Here is a 23,711-nt window from a genome sequence, read left to right on the forward strand (position 1 = left end):
GGCGGAATTATTTTTTTAAACCATAGCCTAGAAACTAGCTAGAGTAGTGCAGTTGTTTTCCATCAATATTGTATGTCTATGCTCTCCAAGTACAGAGGAACAATCAAGTTCAAGCTCAGATAAAAGAGAACTTGACTTGAAGTGTATCTTTTGGGTTCTACGGGTTATTTTACGGGTTCCAAAAAAGGTGAATATTTTGTTTTATTATAAGAATTTTATTTTATCACATTACAAAATCGACTATTCAGGAATAATCGAATCGGTCTGACAGGATAAATAAAAAGAACTCTATTTGACAGATTGTCACTGTCATTAACAGTTTTTGACACCTGACACTAGCTCTTACTCGCTATGCGTTATCATTGCTTATCACTTTACCAGTTGTTGTCAAAATAAAATACCGTAAAATTATTATTTTTTAAGTTCGTTCAAACTTTATTTTAAGTATTGTTGATTCTAATGACAAGGTAAATAATGTAGCGAAAATGTCCTCTACCGTTAGAATATTAATACCAATTTTCCCACTAGATTCCAAGGAAATCTTTTTCAAGGGATATATTACTACTTCTAATGATAATAATGTAACTATTTATATAACGAAATATGCTAATAGTGATATTGTGTGGCCTGCGAAACAACGAGAAAACGAAATATATGGATATTGCGGCGAATACTTGCCGAAAAAAGTTTCAAATAGATTTTCAAATTTTCTTGATATAGAGCAAAATACAACATTAAAAATTAACAAAATACAATTAAATGGAAAGCAAGTCATCACTACTACTAGTTGTATTCTTATGTTGTATGATTATAACAGTATTAAAGACTCTCAAGCAATAACTGATTCAAAAAATAGTTATTTTACAAAATTAGTGAATTTAATACAAGAAGAACATGGACTAGTTAATAAGGATGATACTAATATTAGTAACCAGCAGTGGCTGGCTTCTTCCATGTTTCTGCAACATATTTGTAACTATTGGAGATTACTTAGATGGCTAATATCAACTCTCCGGAGAGACAAAAAAGTAAGTTAAAGTATAAGTGTTTAACCTCTATTTTATTCAAGTTTATTTCAGATGTTACTATTATTCAAGTAGCAAAGAATGTATAATACCTAAATTAATGTTTCAGGTGGCTGTGAAACAAGGTAATTTAATTCTAGCTATAGTTATGGACATAATCTTAGGATATATTGCCCTGCAATGGCTATCGCAAGACAAAAGAGATATTAGCATAGGGCTCATGGGAGTTTTAGAGGTAAAAATAATATTTCGTTGTTGAAAGTTTCAATGATTTTACACAACAGTTTTATGACCATATGTTTCATACTTTTCTCTGTTGCAGAAATTAATTAATTCTCTTTACTCTCTTCTAAAATGGCTTATGGGTGCTCCAGTTGGATTAAAACTAAATAATGCCTTTAACAAAATGCTGGGAAAATATTTTTCTTATCATGTGCAACTATGGTGGTTGTTTCTAGGTAAATAAACTGACTGTTATTAATAATTTATGATTACTTTTTCTATATTTAGCTTAAATTGGTTTATTTCTTTTTACAGATGTGTCTGGAGAGAAACTGTATATCATACTGGACATATACCACTACATAGGATATTTAGGATTTACATTTCAAACTGCTATAGTGTCTGATTTAATATGCATTGCAACATTCCATTCATATTGCATTTATGTGTATGCAGCCAGGTAACAATGATATATTAATGAGCTAGCCTACAGTAATGATTTAAAAAATATATTTGAATTAACTTTTACAAAGAGTGAAGAATAACTCTATGGGATATATTTTATGTAATCTAAACAAAATATAAAAAACAAATCTATTTAAAATCTGTTTAATATTACTATTAATTTTATATTACAGGCTATTTAATATACAGATATCTGGACTAATAGCATTACTCAGACTGTTCGTTGGAAGAAAATACAATCCACTGCGAGGTGGCATTGACTCCTGTGAATACACAAACCAGGAACTTTTTGTAGGCACTGTGGCATTTACTATATTGTTACTGTTATTGCCTACCACAACTCTTTATTACATAGTATTTACTGTGGTAAGGACCTTTTTATATCATACTTTTTATACCCCAAAAGGGTTGATAGAGATGAAAGATTGTATTTGCACTTGGTACACATAATCTGTGCAATTAAAATGTATATATTATCTTTTTTCAGTTTAGAGTGTTATCTCTCATTGTGCAGCACTTATTAGCTAAAATAATCTATGCAATACAGACATCACCACTGTATGTAGTGACCCTATGGGTGATTAATTCACCAAAAGTTATAGGTAAGTTTAATTATAAAAATAATTATGTTGTACTGCTGAGTAAATTGAAACTTCACTATAAAGTCAAATTATTCTCCAGTTAAGACTAACAGAAGCTATTGTAACATTATGTAATTTATCTTTAAAATAAAGCTTTTTTGATTTCCAGGTAAAATACTCATAGAAGTAATAAACCAAGAAGAGAATTCTCCCTTGGTGCTCCGAATACAATTACTTAAAAAATCGATTCCAGCATTGTTAAAAATATTTAAACCACCTGTTCATATTCTTAACAAAGTTGAATGGGGGAACCTACTTTCTAATGTGCTTGTTGGGAAACAAATTGTTTGAAGATCATATTTAATTAAATAATAAATAAAATATGTATGTTTCTTATGTATAAAAACAAAGATGCATATTTTTCAGTATTGTGTATAGGAAAATAATTTTATTTGTAAGGAAGGCTAAAGAAAAGAATGTGTTCCGTTTTTTGACGTACTTTATTATCGTTCCATATTTCATATTGCGTAAAAAATAAAAAGTTGTTTGGTCACCACACGCGTGAACGTATAAATGCTAAATACTTAAAACTATTTGCAGCAAACTGGGCAAATACATTTGAGTAACATTACGCAATTGACAAACCATTGTTTCGACCAACTAAATCTGTAGATTTTACTATTTAGAACAATTTAGAATACATTATTATTTATTTAAGACCTCAAATAAATCAACTTTAGAGGTACATTACATTGTGAGTTTCTAATTACACACTATTTTTGTTTGGGGCTATTTTGTAACAGTTATATGTTATTGTAAACACAGTGTTGAGATTATATAGCAGAAATATTATTGAAAATTACAAATTCTACCTACAGTCATTTGTTTTCATTTCATATTCTCTCGTTTTATTAGTTTAGTTAATAATGAATGATAGAATGTAGTGAAATTGTAATTGAAAACCAAAGTTGCTGCTACTTGTATACTAAGTGTTTAGGGCAAGACACGACTTTCTCGTCATAATATTAAATTAATACAATTATTTTGTACCAAGCTTGTTATCCTAAGAAATATTCAATTAGATTAGAATGATCTTTTATTAACTTGGTGATAACAATGCCAAATACAAAGAAATGTTATACACTGCACGTGGAACACTGTTATGGAAACTAGAACTACAGCCTATTGATGTGAGCTTTACATGAAAAAATATGTAATTATAACTAATTTAAATGAAATTATTAATTGTGGAATGGGCCATGCATATTAATTTGTTACTGTTATCGATAATTTTGTTTGTTATCTAAGTGCATTTTAATCTAGTTGTTATCTCATTGATGGCCTACTGGCCTAGCAAAGTAAGATGACGTCATCGTCGCAACACCGATAAAACATGCGCGATGAGGGAATTTTGATGTTGATCCCGGATTTAGTAAAAAACAAAACGGGGTTCCTTTACAAAACGTTACTTAAAGACATGTACAAACAATATATTAGAACTGTATGAGTGCCTACTGAATGTTTGGTTTTAGTTTCCATGACAGCGATCCGTACGCCCTCTATACATATTAAGGGAATGACGAACACTTAACACAATCATTAGTGCATGCTAAGAACAATGTAGTGATACACTCATGCAATTATTGCCCAATAATAATTATGGTTAGTCACGAAATTATTTCTGCAACACCTACAATCATTATCGAAAATCTATATAAAATCAAACGAATTCTTAAAAATAGTATTCAAATCGTTCCAGTTCTAAGTATTTAACTAATTGTGTATTGAGCACCTGATTATATTATTAGAATGTTGTTATTAAATTATTCTTGTCGATATTGTAAAAATCCTCATATTAATATAGTACCTCATGGCGATACAGAACAGATACGAAGAAATCTAACTTAAACATTTATTGCTATAATAATAATATTCTCATGTATTGTCGAATACATAGATTTGATAGCATCTTTATAAATATATAACTATTATGCAAGTACAAAATACATATTATACAATACATATTACATACATAGATTTATAAATAATGTCATTGCAAATTTTACTGATAAATTTTTAATATTTTAAATTTTAACAATTTCATTCATACCTCTTTACCTACTATTTACATAAATATCATTCGAAAATATTTTTGTCCACCAATAGACTAAAGTATCTTTTTTTTTATTTAATGTAGTAATGTAAAGGTGAGTCCAATAGCTCCTAAAATTTACACCGAGAAAACGTGCACTCAAGTGATAATTATTTTAGACATTAACTCAATATTATAACAATAACTATTCATTCTGAAGTGAATTCGAACAGATCTATATTACCGAAAGACACGGTAAACTAACACATTTTAGTTTTTTTTTTGTTTTTAAGATGGACGCATTAATTTTTATTATCATTAATTTATTATAGAAACAACACATGTTTCGTGAAGCTAATAACTACATGGTGTGCGGTATGTAATTCACACAGTGCTAGTCCTCCGGTGGGTAGGCCAAAACCGTTCACATAGATATACCGATCCTTAACTATTTCATTATCATCACAGATATTAGTAAAATTAGGAAAATTGTGATTATGATCACAGTACTCGAGTTGAATTCATTATGATCAGCAAGATAAGCGATGTTTGAAGATTCGCTCGATATAGTATCACACTATGTTAGAAGCTAAACGCTGCGGCGCGGGCGCGGGCGGCACGTCACGATACAGAAGTGATGATATGATGGACGTATCTAGTTCTTGAGTACACACCTGTAGTCCTTATTCACATCCGAGGCTGAATTTGGTGAATGTTCTTTAGGTCTAACTGTACCGCGACACGACGCTAACTTTGATTCCAAAGCCTACAATGAAGAAAAGTACACAGTAAATGATGATGTTAATATTAGTAGGTGATAGGAAATTATTTGCGGTGATAACCAACACCTATTATTTAAAGCCAACTATACACTATGTACAAATGAGGCGTGACGAGCTGAAAATATTATTTAAATAAATAAAATGCAGTTTAATACAGACAATAACACTATTATATTACAGCAGTCATTTTCTGTTATGTTGTAAAATTCTTAGTGTAAAACTATTAGTCTAGTTCTATATTATCATTTTAATTTCAGCTAAATACAATAGATTCATTCAATATTTACGGATGTGTCGATACGTAAACAATAAAAAAACATCAAAAAAAAAAACATTAATCTCTAGTAAAGCTATAACAATGCATTGAACTATTTCATATTCATAAAAACTAAATCACATTAGTTTCGGACTTTCTTTGAATGATCATGCCCCTTTCTAATAGAAGCAAAACTTAACAAGTTCTCTAAGCCCTCTCGAGACCGTACGGCAAATGATCTTCTTAATTTCCCATTCTCTGCTTGTGTGGAACGCACGAACGGTTGTTCGGATGCGCGTTTTGTTAAAACAGGTGAGTTCTTTACTATAGAACTACGTTCAGATCCTGAATGCGATCGTACATATTGTACTTTTTGGGGGTCCTGTACTCGACAGGACCGCCAGTATCAACGTCATTGCTAGTCAATCCATTCTCTGTGGCGGTGGAGTCGCTCGGCGTAGTTATTTGAGAAGCAGCTGCAGGCGTGTCACAGGAGCATTTTATCTTACCACATTCACGGCAAAGAAACCTTTCAAGCTGTAAGCAATAAATTCATGCATACTACAACAACACAACCATGCATATACAATTAAGGTAACTACAGACATAACGTTGACGAGATCTTTGTTATGAAACTACTGCTAGTGCTACATAATATTTTGAGCTCAACTAAAGATTAACAAGTAATAAACCTACTTGTATTAATCATGGGTATGTCTAGAAAGTAAATGTATTAGGGCTCTTATGAAATGGATGTAGTTTTAAGGCATGATGATAACACTCTGCACTGTATGTGGAAATCAAGCAACAAAAATGTTTTGGATTACCAATGTCTTTATTTACATAATGAAACCCTTTGTATAATTTTATGAGTATTTAAATTAGAGTTGTTATACAAAGTAGAAATAATTTAAAATATAACCATATAAACATACTCTGGTTACAAATTAAGAACATTTACTTTCTTGATATGCCCAAAGACTACTTACTACATATGAAGTGAAACTTTAAATATAATTGCGCAACACATAATGCAATAATTAACTCGAATAGTGGATTAGATAAACACTGCTACACTCAATGGTGTCATATTTTTTATTTAAAGATCCACTGTATCTACTGAATATATTTTATTTTTGGTCCTGACAAGGTATTGAGCTTAAGGTAGACTTATTGCCAATTGGGTACAAATGTGTTGGAAAATATTCAGTAAAATCGAAATATGTATATAAGTTAACACTAAATATTCACTGAACCATCAATTCAACCTAAAAATTAAGTTATGGCTTACCCAGTGACAATGTCATGATTCTAATGATGTTTGCTAATTATTAAAGATATGGAAATAAATAATAATAAGTTGATTCCCAAGTTATTTTATTTTAAATCCATACTTACATTATCGAAGATTTAACTGTATACATAAAATAATAAAATAAATTACTATAATGTAAAGGCATATGTGCTTTCTACAGCTTAATAAATACAATATAAATAAATACAAATATCATATAAATACACAAATAAATAATAACCATAAAATAAATAATATACCTTAGCTTATCCCTTATTTAGTGCATTCTAAAGTGACTAGTGCTACAATTAGGACTAAAACAGCTTTGACTAAAGTAAGAACATTGGTATGACTCACCCCCACTTTGCGTAGTAAATCGCCAACTATATTTATGGCCGTTACCCGAGACGATGGTGTCATTCCGTTGCCATTTATTTCACCTGTAATCATATAATGATTGAAACACTTAGATTACATCATTGGTAACAACAAATTAGAACTTGATCCAGTTTCTCAATAATATTAGGTCTATTCTTGCATGACTATTGCATATACATGAAGCATTAGATAAATTGAAAAAATATACAAAGACTTGAACAAGAGTCCTCTGGCATTGAAGGTAACCATGAGTGGTGGTGATCATTTACTATGAGGCAATCCATGTGCGCATTTGCTTCCTAACCCATAAAAAATACAAAATGTTCTATAGTCAATGGGTTTAACTCCATTTGAATAAACTCACGTTTTTGTGGTGACATCAGAGAAGTTTGTGTTTCTATTTCAACTTGAGTCCGAGTTGGGTTCGAGATATGTCCGTTGACTAAGGAGCTATCAAGTGTACTGTCATCTCCCTTCTTTGGTTTGGGAACCTTTTCCATTACCTTCAGTTCTTGCTTCAGATCTGTAATAGATTTTTGATATCAGTACAATACATAAATAGCATTGAGTCTGAAATTGTGTCATAGCAAGTATGCCAATTATGGACATAATTTTGAGACTTTATTAGAACATAATTTTAAATTTTTGTATTATATAGGCAATAAATTTATAATGGGAATTAACACATAAATGTAGAAATTTGATATTGATAATTTATTGGATGTATCAATCAATCAATTAATTATTTTGACTATTAAAAATCAATTAAAAAATAGTTTTTGAAATGCCGTCATTTGCAAAACATTATCATTGACAAATTGTCATGATTATTTTTGCATTAAATAATTCAAATTGGAATTAATGTACCAATTAACATAACAATTGATGATGATGAATCGATGACGACGACATAACATTTTATAGAAAAAGTTATGGTTTTTTTTTATAAATATATAACAATATGGTATTATATTGGTGTATACTTTTGGACTTTGGCCAAAGCAATCTAAATCTAAATAACAGCTATGATGATACCAATCTAAAGAACAGATGTTTAAACATAATTATATGACTAGACAAAGAACTGCTCAATCGGTTGAAGATATTGTCTTCAAAATTCAGTTGCAAGAGTGCACTTACATAGATACATACATGTATGTACATATAGTTAGTTATCATACCTCTAGCTTCATCTGTTGCTCTTTGCAGTCTGATCCTCAAAGTCTCCACTTCATCAACCTCACTCTCCAGGACAGCATTTCTTTCGTATGCTTGGTTTAACAGTGATTCAATGTATGACACTGATTCTGATATTACTCTGTAAAAGTGTAAACAAATGTTCAATCAGTCAATCACTCACACATTGCTGTGAGGTAATATTGATGACATCAATACTATGGACTAAACTGTAGTTTAGAGTACTGTGTAAGATATATGTAGAAGTAACTCGATGTTTATTCAATTATAGAAAATTATGCTCTTGCTATTCTAATACACATAAATACAGTTCAAATCTGATTGTATGTAAAATGTTTTTAAATAAAAATATAGGCATTGGACTATTAACAAACATAGGACTGTGTAATGATCCAGGATGATTGCAAAGTATAGTCTCTTATCTTTGTTAAAAAAAAGTAGAATAGATAACATGATAACTAGGTATTAACAAAAACAAAGAAAGAATTTATTATACAACTCTTAAAACAAGCCACTGACCCACATTTAGAACAATTATTGCAGTGGCTATTACAAGTCTTGCAATAAATAAACAATCAATATTTTATTATGTAATGCAACCTCTTACCTCTGACCTCTCTCCAAATCATCATTTTTTTGTTCTAGCTCTCTGATATACACTCCTTGTTTATCCTTATCTATTTTTAATGCTTGAAGTTCATTCTCTAAGGCATTTGTTTCATGCTGACTTCTCTCCAATTTGTTCTAAAATATAATTAACATAATGAGAACTGATTGTCTCTTACACATATTAAAACCAAATAAGAATATACTCACCCTTAACATTTCAATTTCATTTTTCAATCGTTGATTTTGATGTTCAAGATCTCTGTTTTGTTTCTCAACTTGTACTAATGATGCTTCTAATTCTTTTTCAAGTTGTGCTGAGTTTTCGGTGTAATCGTCCAATTCTTGTTGTAAATCGATGACCCTAAAAATAAATAATAGATGGTGAATCATGAACTGATACTTACATGAAATAAGCAATACAATGTTTTAACATTTTATTTCAGTAATATACAAAGTCTGCTTACTTTTGTTCATAATGCTTTGCTTGTTTCTTCCAATACTCCACAGTATCAGAATCTGACTGTCTTGGAGATTCCATGTTTGCAACAATTTACACTACTTTCAATAGGTATATGAGATTCCAAGGATGTTTAACGATTCATAACAAAATTATGTTACAGGTTTTACAAACTATTGCGTAGATACTATAAATGTAACTTGTTCGTATCGAAGTCGTTGTGATCAATAATTTTCACGTTTTGTTTAACATTACCCGTTAAAACACAATAACTGACACAACTTCGTCGTCAAAAAATCCAAAACAGTAAAATCCAATGAATGAAATTAAAATGGCTGCGAAAAAGACAATGACAATTAACTGTAAAAAAATTAAACGTCACAATTCACTCAAATGATACATGGGCTTTTAATCCTTGTGGTTACATTTATTTAAAAAAATAATAAATTAAAAGGGAAAGTCACACCATGTACGTTGGATTTAACACTTTTTCATTTTCATCCTTGAGTCACACACCAGATAATTACTAAATAAATAAACACATATAAATAAAGTTGAATAAGAGAAGTCCGAGACTCTCCGACTCATGGACGGATCCTTGTATTTTAGAGGTATTTTATCAATTTTAAAATGATTTTAAATATTTGTTTTAGAATAATTTGTTTTTGGTTTTTTGACTTTTGTGACAGCATGACAGTGACAACTCAGCTGCAGCTGACAAACTGATAAGTATGACAATTGACAATTCCTGAATCCCACGAATAAATTACAGTAAATTGTTATGAAATAAATAAAAACGGTTCTGAACAGTATAGTGAAAATTTATTATGAATTTTCCATTCAATTTACTTAGTATTATTAGTGCCAATACATATCACTTAAATACATTCCTATTGCAATGCTGTGTTATCGATGATAGAATTTCAATATCACTATTGTTTTTGAATGACGTGTAATGTTTCCAACGGCGGACACTGAAGATATTTCGCAGGTCACGTCATTAACAACAAAGTTAGGTGCTACTAGCGATGCCCAAAACTCGACTGAAAATACTCAAGTCGCAACACAACAGAGCAACAGGGACATAACGCTCAAAATGTTAATAAAGGAGATGATATTTTGCCTGGCCCTCGCTCTCACAACGTACGGGGCCCTACATAATTCGTAAGTGGTTATTTGTCAACAATAATTAATTAACTACCAACCAACTGTACATTTTCCATACCAAAACACTTTAATGAGGAACTAGTTTGTAGCATTCATAGCTTTATTTCAAATATTCTAACGCACTTTCTCACTTAAGTACACATGTTACATTTAAATAACTTAACTCAAAACCGAAAAATCATTATTATTAAGTGAATGAAACACTAATAGACATTTTATCTATCAAAAAAAAATATTATTCCTAACATTAAGTGTAACATTATTTCAGGCCAACAAAGATTTCCAAACACCCTCAAGCTACAAGGTTCTTCAGATCAGACTCAATAGTTCAGGACTGGTACAGAGGTCAGCTTACAAATGTACTGGCCAGTGTCAACCGTGTGGATGTGTCCTTTGTCATGTACTATGCACCATGGGACGCAGAATCTCAGTATGTGAGAGGAGAGTTTGAAAAGGCTGCCTCGATCCTTCATGATCGTGTGAGTTATATGCATAAATTGATCTTATTTACAATATGTATTGTATTTAGTTAGTATTATATTAGCAATAATATAACTGTATTGCTTGTATTGAGGAAAATACAGGTAATATTTACATACATGTTAATTATATATTTTCCTCTAAACTCAAGTCTTTCTTTATAACATTAATTAATAATAATACTGGATCATTTGATTGTTGGTTACAACAAAAATATTATTAACTAGTATGTTTTTTATAGTTTTTATTATGCAATCTTTACTTTTAAATGTTTGAATTGGAAGCCAACTGATTGTAATTATTATCTTGTCTTTGTAATCCTTATCTTAAAGACTACCTATGTTTTACAAGTCTTTAATCAAGGTTTAATTACCTATCATACAAATTAAATTTATTAAAAGTATGAAAATAGTCCTTCAAAAACCACACATTTGTGCAGTAAGGTGAAAATATATATTTGTTATAGTAAACAAGTAAGCATGTTTAGGTTTGTTATCAATGTATTTATGGTATTAGTTTTAAAAGCCTTATAATCTACATACTAGATAAGGAAAGGTTGCATATGTACTGTCACATATTATTATTACATAGACTATAAATAGCCTGATAAGACAACCTCATTGGTTGCAGTTATTGTTATTCTTTTTTTTTCAGGTTCAATTTGCTGCAATAAACTGCTGGAACCCAGGCAGTGAATGCAGGTTACATAACAACAAAATATCCTCATGGCCCATTTTAATGGCATATACAAGTATATCAACAGGAATTTTCTACTATGGTAAGCATAAAAACTGATATTTTATTGATAACATTAATGTACACTAAAAAGTACCCAAGTATTGAAAGAAGTTAAAAATGTCATTTTTGTAAAGAGTCTAGTTATTTCCTTTATCCTACTCATTCTTAAATAAAAATAAGCAATATTTACACAGGTGCAATTCAAGTCTGTTTTGTAAAAGTGGGTGTGACTGGCATTTTGCCTATTGTTAATCCAAAAGCCATATTTGTTACTAAACACTAAAGACAATTTAAAGTTCCATTCTGCTATTGATTCAGAACTATAAATTGTTCGACCTCAAGATCTTGTATTTAGCATCAGTAATTATTTTTGTAATGAAAATGTAATGTAAATATTTTTTCAGGACCTCGAGATGCTCACAGTATGGTCAACTTCTTAGAATTAATGATTAAGCCGTTAAAACGAGTTTCATCTTCGGAGGATCTCGTCAATTTACTGTCGCGATGTGATGTGAGTTCTACCTAATTATATTTGCTGGCAAAATATCTATGATTCACCAACCGAGTATGAAATCGAAATAGTTTTAATTACCAAGTAGTTAATTCTTAATTGTGTGAGTTAATTGTAAAAGAAGTGATGACAACAATTGACGCAAATCTGTCAAATTAACCTTAATTGTCGTGTATTTTATTTAATTTTCAACCTAATTTATATTACAGTAAAGCAGAATTTTGGTAACTAAGTTTCACATACTTAAGCATAGTCCTATGTCTTCATAGAACATAGAATATATGAAATTGTCTCAAATAATTTCATATCTTCATTGCATTTTCAACCTTATGCTTTTGCGTTAAAGTCGAAAATTGTTTGAATAATTTGCACAATTTGTTATGCTATTGTACATACCTTTTGTTCTTTGTTGAGGTATTTCATGGAGGGTGACGTCACTTGTTTTCAGGCGGTAGCAGTTGGGTACACACCATTAACGGAAACTTCAAAGTATTATAACGTTTGGCATACGGTAGCGTTGAAGGCGAGAGAGGCCGATGTGATCGGAGAGATATGCTTCGCGGCAGTGACGTCAGAGGAATTAGCTGCGGAACTTGGAGTGGAAAGCGTGCCGAACGCTCGTCTTATGCTGTGGAATGATACTAAGGTAAATATAACATAACAGGCGCATCTCGAGAAGCGATATCAAAGAATTGAAATATCGAAAAGTTCCATAGTACCTACTACTAATATTTAGTTGGGTTAAGGATTGAACACGGCTTTTTCGGCTGTTGCGTTTGCTAACTGAAATCCGCCAGCCGATGTTTTTATGTAAAATAAATAAGATACAACTATAGACACGCGTAAAGGACAAATAGCAATCGATTAGAAACATATTTGGGAGTCGCTTCTATATCTATAGTCTGGTATTACAAAATGAAAAGTATTTAACCATTGTATTTCATTAATTTTTTTCCAGGAATACATATCTCGGGACGGTGATTTGGAAGCGTGGAATCAATCGTCTCTAATTCATTGGGTACTGGACAACTTTTCTCAGCCGGTGGCGCGAATAGTCCCGTTATGGAGAAAATCATTCAACTTCGAGAGATATGTCAATGGCAATCCGATATTAATACTGTTTACACCACTCAATCCCTTGTATGACCAGCTGCCGTCGTACTCATTGGTAAGTAATTTATTTACAGTTAATTCTTAGTAATAAACTAACACCCGAATACTCAAACGCTACTCAATTTTAAGTTGTACTTAAATATCGTGCTATCTCTGTCATTTTATAAAGAATTGATAGTGACAGAACTACACTTGAGAGTGTCTTAAAATTGAGTAGCGTTTAAGTATTGGGGCATAAGAAAACTTTATTTAAATTGCTAGTATGAGCATCATTGTTAATGTGCCAAGTGGCTGTCGTGCAACGTGTCCCGTTTCGATTCCCGGACGGAGCAACTCTTTGTGTGATACACAGATTGTTGTTTCGGGTCTGGGTGTCATGTGTATGTGAAATTGTATGTTTGTAAACGCACCCACGATACAGGAGAAAATCCTAATGTGGCAATGTTTTATGGAGAAAAAAAAAGTATTGAAGACACTTCAATATAAATTAAAACCGTTATTGAGAATATCAACGTTTTCTTTTTCAGCTGCGTGAAGTAGCCATGGAATACTACAACTGTAAGAACAAGGACACCAGCCACTGGACGTCGGAGTTAGTGAAGCTACAGCAAGTGCAAAGACTCCTCTATCAACAGAAGAACTATACAAAATTCTGTAACGAGTTCAAATTCAAGAAACCGGTCAGAAAACAAAATCGTCTGTTAAAGAAAGGCGTGGAATCACAGAACAATAAGTACCCGTGGTACAATTCTACAAATAAACATCAGAAGAATGGAATATTTAACTTTCTATTGAAAAGAGGTTTTACTGCTTCCAAAGCTATTGAGAGTGTCGAGGAAGGCTCGCAGTGGCTTTCTTCTTTAGATTGGTTGCAAGACTGTGGGACGAAGGCGTTGCCTGCAGAAAGGAGTTTCTATGAGCATTACGAACAATGTCAGACGTTTGAAGAGACCTTCAGCCAGGACCCTGAAGAAACTCCAGAAACAGAAGAGTAAGTATTTTATTTAAATATGATGTTTATGCCATCGTAATAGGGTTGTTATTGTAATTATGCCTCTGTAAAATAGTAGAATTGGAATCAATGCTAATGATGATATTGCCCTCCACATGAGGACAATAATTTTGGACTCTATTGCGATGGCAATAAGAGTTATTTTTGTTTGCATTCATTAGTAGGCTTGATCTGTCATATATACTCTATCATGCCTTACAACTTAAATCCCCTTCCAGGATAGAGACAACAATGCTACCATTTGAGGATGATCCGCTATCAGCAGAAAATCTTCTAGAAGACAGTGTCAACCACTTTTGTAAGGTTCTAAGATTTGCCCACGAGTGGGGGCCACCAATATATCCCACAGGGCCCTTGAACATAGATGAACGTCAAACAAATGTAACCCATATAGATGGAATGTCTTGCGCCCGCAACTTTAGTCTGCATATGATAGCGATTGATAGTGTAAGGAATCACCACTTTGCTGAATCCCTTGGAATAGATATCACTAATAAGAAGGATATGACTGCCGTCGTTATATTGGATAGTAAGGTAAGACAATTTTCTATAACATACGATATTCAACTTTATTATTTTGTAATACAGTCGAAAATGTAACGTTGTTGTATTTTTATTAGTACACTATACAAGAATATTTCAGTAATTCATTTAATTGTTACTTTCCACAGCACGAGAGCCAGTACTTATTATCGGAGGAATACAACGCGAAATCAATAAGAGAATTTATATCCAACTTTACGAACAAGAGTCTGAAGCGTTCCCTTCGTTCCCACGTGTACGATACGATGCACACGCATTACTTCGGCTCGGACGGCACGTCGGAACAGATGGGCATCAGTGAGAACGCAGTGTATATTGAAGATCTCACCTCAAGGACGTTTAGAAGATTGGTGAAGACACCGGGGATGGTCAGTTACAGCTGTTTATCTATAACTAGCTACTTCCGCGCGGTTTCACCCGCTCTGCTCGGCTTCGATTGATCGTAGCGTGATGTTTTATAGCCTATAGCCTTCCTCGATAAATGCACTACCCAACACAAAAAGAATTATTCAAATCGGACCAGTAGTTCCGGAGATTAGCGCTTTCAAACAAACAAACAAACTCTTCAGCTTTATAATATTAGTATAGATAATATAATGTTATTATTTATTTAGTCTAGTTTATTTCATTCTTCATTTCCACTCAATTTCTATCCGGAAGTTTGATATTTAAACTTTTTACTTTCTCTTCGAAGGTCAGGAGGGTCAGAGAGTGAGATTTCTCTCGCGCTTTCTGTCGCCCTCCTTATCTTTTCATTGAAGGGGGGATGGGGGCTTCATCGTGAAGTTGTATTTACTCGTTTTTTATCCTTCAATCAAAAACTGTCAGCAATGGAGCGGCAGACGTTTGTATAGATATTTGTAAAGCTCATGTGTGTGTAGATGTCTCTGGTGGCGGTGTGCGGGGGGTCGTGCAGCGCGCGCGTGTCGCGGGCCGTGGAGGGCGCGCGGCGGCTGCTGGCGGGCTGCGGCCTGCGCCTGCGCCTGGCGCGCCTCGACGCGCTGCGACACGACCTGCCCTGGCACTACACCGTGCACCACTACCCCACGCTACTCGTCTTCCCGGCGCACAGGTCAATAATCATCTTATTAAACTAAAATATTAACATTACTAAAGCCTTATGGCAATAGGGAAGTCCCATTTCTCATGTCCGTTCTAATAAGGAGAAAATTTATTAGTTTAAAATGAACACCTTCCTCCAGAGCTGTTTATGAGAATCTATCTCCCACTAGAACAGTTTTAACACCTTTTAAGACTACCAATAAAATTTAAGCCTTGCGTGTTAACATAGAGCAACGCGGGCCTCGTACCGAGGGGAGTAGCCATAGCGTTTATTTCTAGTACAAAACTGTCTGTCATTTTTTGCGGGGGGAAATCTCACACGCACACAAAAACAATTACCTGTCACTACGACACTCACACAAAACAATTAGAACATCACAAACATAATTTCACACATACATCGAAACATTCTCTATCGCAACATTCGAAATAATGTAAACATTTCTTAAAAGTACATTGACAAATGTGGCTGTGCAACAGTCGATATAAATTATCGATGTATTTGATAATTTGGTTAGGGAAATCAGGTTAAAAAAAATACAAATATTAATTTTAAGTATAGGACTATAATTTTATCCACTATATTGCTTGCCAAAAAAGTTCACACTTAGTCATTTTAATATTATATTGAAATAATTTTAAGTATTATGTAGGTGTAATTTAAAAAATAAAAAATTATCGTAGCTAAATACGCAGTATGAGTATATCTCAAATCAAATAATGTAATTTTATCGATAAAAATATATCTACAACACAGTAACAGCACTTTTGTCTAGTTGTAGTGAGATCTCCGATATCAACACCGATTAATCGCTCGACCAATCTGCTAATTGTATGAGAGCGCGCGGTCTGTGTTGCTAAACAAATCCGAATCAACACAACCTTAATTTATTGTAATATTTACGTTTTAAAAGAATAAAATAGTAATAGTGAGACTAAAAATTAATTACATATGAAAGGTAAGCCCATCTATTTCCAAATTTAATTTGCCAGATCGCTTTTTGCAGCAGAACACTGAACAATTAGGCATTTTCGACGGACGTCCTTTCTACGCGCTAGTCGATTCAGTCTAGTGATTAGTGTGGCCCGCAACTAGTTTTGTTTTACACATAGGACCACCCTTGTACTTTGGCTCGCAAACATCTGCAAAAAATGGCTATTCCGTACGAGGTCCGCGTTGCTCTATGCGTGTTAAAGACAAATGCAAAAACTGATCAAGCCAATCTAAACCAGCCTTTATTATATGTATTAAAATTTAAATTACAAAAAATAGTACGCAATATGCCTGTGCCATACACGTGGCATGTATCATAGACGTTTCATCACTACTTTGAACTATATTTGTATGTCAAGGACACCCTTATCATACATAGGCTCGCAAATATTTCCAAAAAATGTGTCATTAAGTATGTTTGTTTGGCGTATATAGTGTTAAAGACAAATGCAAACATTGATCAAGCCAATCTAAACTAGCCATTATTATATGGTATTCAAATCGAAATTACAAAAATTGTATGCAATGGCTTACACGTGGCATGTGTCATAGACGTCTCATCACTACTTTAAATTATATTTGTATGTCAAGGACACCCTTATCATTGGCTCGCAAAAATATTTCCAAAAAATATGTTGATAAGTATGTTTGTTTGTGTGTAAGGCGCGGCGAGGCGGACAGTGAGTCGTACCCGGGGGAGGCGCGCATCACGACGGCGGGCGCCGTGGCGCTGGCGCTGCGCTCGCTGGCCGCGCCACTACATCTGCGCGTCAGGCTCGCCCTCTGTGCTGCCGTGCTGGTACGGCAATACTATTCATTGTTTATGTGTAGTTATCAGAAACTTTACTGTATATGTAGCTTTTGAGTTTGAATCCTGTTAAGTATCAATGTGCAGGGTGATGTCTAATTTTAATAAGATTAGCAATATACATACTACGGACAGGATTGGATGAAGTTACCCATTAAAAAAAATTACATACCACCAGTAACTAGCGAAAACTAAGTCTTAATCATTTAGTATTGGACATACTAAATGTTTAAGACATACCCCGAATACTGAAATGCTACTCAATTTTAAGTTGTACTTAAATATAGTGCTATCTCTGTCATTTTATAAAGAATTGATACGACACATTGGACAGAACTAGTTTTAAGAGCGTCTTAAAATTGAGTAGCGTTTGAGTATTCGGACATTTTTCTCTTGGGCTATAGGAATTAAAAGTCATGACGTTATGTAGTTAACTAACCATTTATTACATTACAGAGCCACAACGAAAAGAAGACATGTTTAAGAGACATAAAAGAACACGCGACGTCGGTTATCAACAAAAATCTCAGACACTGGCGGCAGATTGAAGACAGAGAGCTTAAAGAAGCCTTATTTAAAAGACTGCAACACTTACACACACTCGCGTTGGACCTAAGTTTATTCCATGTGACTGATCTCAGTGAAAATAGTGTGAAACGAGTGTCCCTATCCAACACCCTAAGTGTACTATCTAAGAACTGGGACATCAACACTTCAGCGTTAAGAAAAAATGCCAATGTCTCAACACTAAGCAAAACAAGTTGATATTAGTTGTAACTTTGTAAATAGTGTACATTGCTCATATAGAAATATGTAACTATGTTATTTATTTTTGAAGCCCGAAGTACTATTAAATGTTGAAAACAAACGTGATTCATTGTTTTTTTCTTTCTGTAAATACAGTGTACATATAGTCAAACACTCTATGGAATCTTCAGTTAGAAGTTCTTTACTGGTATATGTGCGTATGCGTATGATACGCGTAATTATGTTATACAGCAAGACAATAAATGTGGTGTCCATAGATGTTTAAAGAGAAAATTGTGTATGATATAACGATCATTTATTTGACCAAAATTCTTTCTTTACCAATCTTTGCCTGTCGAAATAATTTTAGCGGCTCATAATCTTGAGCAGTATTTGTGGCGACTTGGCCGATAGTCTCTTTCCAAAGGTAGATGTGCAATTTCTATCACCGGAAACTGTACACAATACATGTACTTCTTCACCACAGACTTCTTTGGTAAACTTCCTCTGTGTATCAATTTTCTGTTGCCACTGGAGATAGGATTCTTGATAAAATCCTTATGTATTCATCAGACTGGACGCGAAATCAAATAATTTGTCAAAATCATAATTACCGACCAGATAGTGGAAAATTAAATGGCAGCATGCAAATATTTTCAGTGTCCGAGATTACAACTTCATAAAATCGTTTGGAAATACCCAACACAGGAAAAGTACAGCTGTGTTATTTCATAGTAATCAGTAATAGCACATGTCGCCGAGTATAGAATTTGATGATAGAGCCTGATGTAAGATAACTAGGCACTTTATTTTTAGTCCATCTGGTCTGACGCAACGCGACAATGCATTGCCAATTAGCCCACCGAAATAGATAAGGGTTTAACGTCACGGTTTTTTTGGCATATTTATGAATTATTAACAACAAAATATGTAGATAAATATATTTACTATCATTGTCTGAGTAATATAATCAAACATGTGTTCAGAATTCGACATCTCTGCCGAAGAAGGAGAGAGTGTTTTGTTTTGTGCTACTGCGCCACGCTCGCACCAAGCTTAGCACCGTCGATATAGACTTCTTCACGTACAATCCTGGGAATTAAAGACAGGAGAACAAAACATGGTTATCGTTGTTATTGTACCAATAAAGATACCAGTATCGATGGATATCATGCTATCGCACATGTGAATCATCCCCATGATTTATAATCATATGTAAGTAGGTACATACTTGTCTCCATCAAATTATGAGCCCATACAATGTTTAGGTACAAGTAGGACACGTTACCTACTTTAGTCGATTGATCTCTAATTAAATTGTCGAGTGTGAGGTTTAGTTTGGGTTCATATCTGACGGAACATGCGTCGCGTATTATCGGTCGCGTAACGCCAGAACAGACAAATGTTAGAAAAACACTTGACCGTTGACACCGAATCGATGATACGTTCGACGTATTTTACGTCAGATATGAACCGACCCATAGTAAACCAACCAACAAAACAAAGTACCAAGATATGAAGATACGTACTAAGGTTACTTGTGTCCGTAAAGTTGGGGAACATTTCATGGTAAGGCTTGATGAGGAACACGAGGTCAATGCCCACTACACCACTGATGTAATCTATCAGTGTTCCTGCGACACGCTCATCGTTACTGCTTTGGTGCACCTGAAAATTCAGGAAATTGCACCGAAATACTTATCTAATTAAACGAATTACCATAATATCATTATACCAGCCAATCTTAATCCTTTACAGAATAAAGAGAACAGTATGATTTTGTAGAATTAATCAGATAGATTAGGTGGCTATCTGCAAAGGATTTGATGTTGCATAAAATATGTATATTTTTAAGTGTCGGAGAGCCACGCTTCGGCACGAATGGGTTGGCTCAACCGGAGTGATACCACGGCCTCACCGAAAACCGACGTGAAACAACGCTTGCGTTGTGTGAGTGAGGTTACCGGAGACCCAATTTCCCTCCTTCCCAATTTTCCCAATCCCCGATACCCCAACAACCCTTAAATTCCTAACCCCCAAAAGGCCGGCAACGCACTTGTAACGCCTCTGGTTTTTCAAGTCTCCATGGGCGGCGGCAATTACTTACTATCAGGTGATGCGCCTGATGGTATAGTGTTCCATAAAAAAAAACTGACCTCGTACAGTCGTCCATCGGGTAGGCGCGCCTGTCTGGCTGCATATTCACCAATGTCTTGTAGAGTGCGATAGTTGCTTGGTGTACGTAGTGAGTAGCGCCACGGGTACAGGATATATTCCTAAAAGCCACATGACATCGACATTACTTGTTTACCTAGGTACAAATCTTATATTCTAATAAATACCTTATTAGAATTATATTCGAAACCCTTCCGCTAAATTAGAGCAGGTTCGACAAGAAAGCCCCTTTTCCTCAATATGCGACAGGAACCGAGAGGCAGCACGATACGCGTATCTTTGAATTGGAATACTAGATGTAGGCTGAACTAACTTGTCTGTGAGTCTTAAAGTGGGGTCTGCAAGCCTGGCCACCACGTGTCTGTATGGGCGTTAGTCTCCTCAAGCTAGAGTTTATAAAGGTTTTCTAAATTGGGGTCAAAAAAGACCGAAGAAACATACCACAGTTAAAAGTCGGCGTTAACTAACCTTTTTGGGTACAAAACTGGCGTGTAGATGTATGGCTAAGTTGATAAAATCTCCCATTTTATCTACATATTTCCGAATTGCTTTTGCTTCGGCGGCGGAAAATGGTTTCTGACCAGGATAATACTGGCAACACCGCGTGGGGGTTTTATGAACGTCATCTGAAACAAGAATAAATTGGCTGTTAGCAATGTATAATTAAAGATTTTTCAAATAACAAACACAGTTTAAGTGCATTTTTTATTATTTAATTAAATAACTACATTAATCAAGGCTATCCATTACAGTTTCAGTTATTTCCGATTTTGAGTGTTCACGAGGTATCGGCTAGGTAACGTTAATGATGAAATTAATGACGTATTGTCTAGGAAGATAAACACGGGAATTACCAACGAACAAAAATAACTGTCTACATAATTATATTTTATCAAATTACCTTGCCAATGATAAGCGAAATTCCGATTGATGTTAGTCCCGAAACAGCGTTTGTCGTTTTGTTCGTCTTCCAGATCAACATTCTTGTGCCATTCTGTTGGACGAGTCTCAGCCCTTGCTGATACATTCTGGGTCCAGTCAACGGAGTTTAAAGCCCGACGTGTGCGCATGTTATGAGTGAATTCAATGCCATCTGGATTGCCCATGGGTACCAAATACCTTACAATGATGTTGATAATTAAAATTAACTCTTAACTATTAGCTCTCGATCAACAAGGTACAAGCTCGTAAGTAAGACTGCTAAGCAAAGGTTTTCGGGTTCGGTACCCGGGTCACAAAGTGTCGTATTTCAGAAAACGGTTTCAGTTGAAATTTGAAATCAGTCAGGTCTCAATCTATATAAAGGAATCCGTGTTATTACTGAAAAATTCCAAAATCCTGAAATAGCCCAATGGTAATGCAATACCGAGGCAGCCGAAATCGCTGTAACTGTAGAGATAAGTGAATAAATCTTCCATTTACGTAATAAATTACTACAAGGTTTTTTTCATATACAAGGAGTGATATCTAACAACGACTCACCAGTCATAATCGTTGAAGAATGGTGTCTGATAACTCGCATCATAGAGCAACTTCTCCGACAGCTCCAATATTGCATTGGGAGACGCCCACGCCATCGGGTTTAGTGCTGTTCGTTAAAATATATACTTCAATTTACCTAATGACTATAGCTACTCCCGCGCGGTTTCACCCGCCGCTCGGCTCCTATTGATCGTAGCTTGATCTTTTAAATCCTAAAGGAGCTTTTCACAATGAATGGACTATCCAACACAAAAATAATTATTCAATTCGAACCATGAGTTCCGGATATTAGCGCGCTCAAATTAACAAACACTTCACTTTATATTTTTACTTTAGATTAGTACAACTATTGATAGTAAAACTTAAGTTGTCAGTTGGACTACCGAGTCAAAAAAAATTACCTAGTAAGTAGAGTGAAATAGGTACATTTGTCACTCACTTCCTCTACTGTTCCTGTGGGTGTCCTAAGCCTAAGAGACAACTACAGGACTGCACATTTAAAAGAGGCCGCGCAACCTGGTTTACTTAAGATTGTTATAATTTTTAAGGTAGTTAAGTACCTCCAACAATAAGTATGCCTGGTTTTCTGGTGTGCTTGTCGCTGCGCAGCTCTACAGCCACAATAGAACGGTTCTCAAATGTTTGCGGAGCCAAGTGCACAACTTTCACCACTTCAGGGTCTCGACGATGGAAGGCATCAACCGCGAACGATAAACCCTTGTGGTCAACATACTCCTTGAATTTCAAATTATCACCTGTACTTCGTGTTGTCCTTATTTTGGCTCCAGATCTGAAGAATCGTGACTTTAAATAAGTAGTTGTTATAAGGGAACTTTTGTTGTCGTAAGCAGGACTTCTGAGCAATGGGTCTTGGTTGGCTCCAGTCCATTAGTCGGGTAAGATATTATTAATGTTTTAGTGTCCCTATGTGTTATATGAATGAGCCCGTTGATACAATGGACTCTTATAGCGTAATTGTGTAAAATCCACCTTTCATTCATTGAGGAAATATAACATGACAACATGACGAATTTACTTATGATCTTTTTACTCACAGTTCAAAATTTCTTGGTGGAAACAAGACCATATAGAGAGCCCCAAGAAAATATAAAATAGATATCAAATATATTTTTATTTGTAAAAGCATGTTTATACTTAGAGCCCAAAATGTAAGGAAAACCCAACAAAAAATGACACAAAAATCAAAGAGTTTTAAAAATCTAACACCGAATATAGTTTGAAACACAGAGTAAACAAAACATTGTTTTTGACGTGACAATATAAACATGTCTGTTCTTTTTTTGTGCTTAACCCCCTTACCTCTATGACTTATTACTTATGGTATTAGGTACTTAATGAAGAACTATTATCTACTTCGGAGCCGGCCCAACTTGTAGGCACTTCCATTTAAGGCTTTGTAGAGGTGGTCTATAGTTCATCTAAGAGTAAATGCTTTTACTCACCTACTCTTTATAAAAAATACAGGAGTAGAATAAAAAGTTTACAAGTTTATTTCTCGAG

The 23,711-nt window shown here is 34.2% G+C and overlaps 4 protein-coding genes across 4 annotated transcripts; 2 read left to right on the plus strand and 2 right to left on the minus strand.

The window, feature by feature from the left end:
• Positions 1–144: 144 nt before the first annotated feature.
• LOC126912546 (phosphatidylinositol N-acetylglucosaminyltransferase subunit Q-like) lies at positions 145–2,644 on the plus strand. Its single transcript, XM_050705104.1, has 7 exons — positions 145–1,028; positions 1,135–1,260; positions 1,348–1,483; positions 1,563–1,707; positions 1,886–2,078; positions 2,200–2,314; positions 2,463–2,644. Exons 1-7 carry the CDS (start codon positions 486–488, stop codon positions 2,642–2,644), a joined length of 1,440 nt encoding a protein of 479 aa, XP_050561061.1. The 5' UTR covers positions 145–485.
• Positions 2,645–2,774: 130 nt separating this feature from the next.
• On the minus strand, positions 2,775–9,710 carry LOC118264110 (nuclear distribution protein nudE-like 1). Its single transcript, XM_050705117.1, is given in 9 exon segments — positions 2,775–5,151; positions 5,578–5,796; positions 5,799–5,960; positions 7,075–7,157; positions 7,460–7,618; positions 8,277–8,413; positions 8,900–9,036; positions 9,109–9,262; positions 9,366–9,710. Coding segments are annotated over 9 exon segments (1,236 nt in total). The 5' UTR covers positions 9,440–9,710; the 3' UTR covers positions 2,775–5,040.
• A 367-nt stretch (positions 9,711–10,077) lies between these two features.
• On the plus strand, positions 10,078–18,659 carry LOC118264416 (thioredoxin domain-containing protein 11). Its single transcript, XM_050705030.1, has 12 exons — positions 10,078–10,522; positions 10,794–11,004; positions 11,660–11,783; positions 12,148–12,254; positions 12,703–12,900; positions 13,213–13,422; positions 13,895–14,358; positions 14,598–14,913; positions 15,051–15,290; positions 15,804–15,994; positions 17,642–17,777; positions 18,243–18,659. The coding sequence occupies exons 1-12, from the start codon at positions 10,314–10,316 to the stop codon at positions 18,549–18,551; spliced, it is 2,715 nt and encodes a 904-aa protein (XP_050560987.1). The 5' UTR covers positions 10,078–10,313; the 3' UTR covers positions 18,552–18,659.
• Positions 18,660–19,462: 803 nt separating this feature from the next.
• Positions 19,463–23,511, minus strand: LOC118264722 (zinc carboxypeptidase A 1). The gene is made up of 8 exons (XM_035577327.2): positions 23,246–23,511; positions 22,751–22,980; positions 22,191–22,296; positions 21,610–21,827; positions 21,177–21,334; positions 20,690–20,809; positions 20,063–20,201; positions 19,463–19,625 (listed from the first exon to the last, which is right to left on the minus strand). The coding sequence occupies exons 1-8, from the start codon at positions 23,476–23,478 to the stop codon at positions 19,516–19,518; spliced, it is 1,314 nt and encodes a 437-aa protein (XP_035433220.2). The 5' UTR covers positions 23,479–23,511; the 3' UTR covers positions 19,463–19,515.
• Between the last annotated feature and the right edge of the window lie 200 nt (positions 23,512–23,711).

This window comes from Spodoptera frugiperda, chromosome 26, assembly GCF_023101765.2.
Source record: "Spodoptera frugiperda isolate SF20-4 chromosome 26, AGI-APGP_CSIRO_Sfru_2.0, whole genome shotgun sequence".
NCBI lineage: Eukaryota > Metazoa > Arthropoda > Insecta > Lepidoptera > Noctuidae > Spodoptera > Spodoptera frugiperda.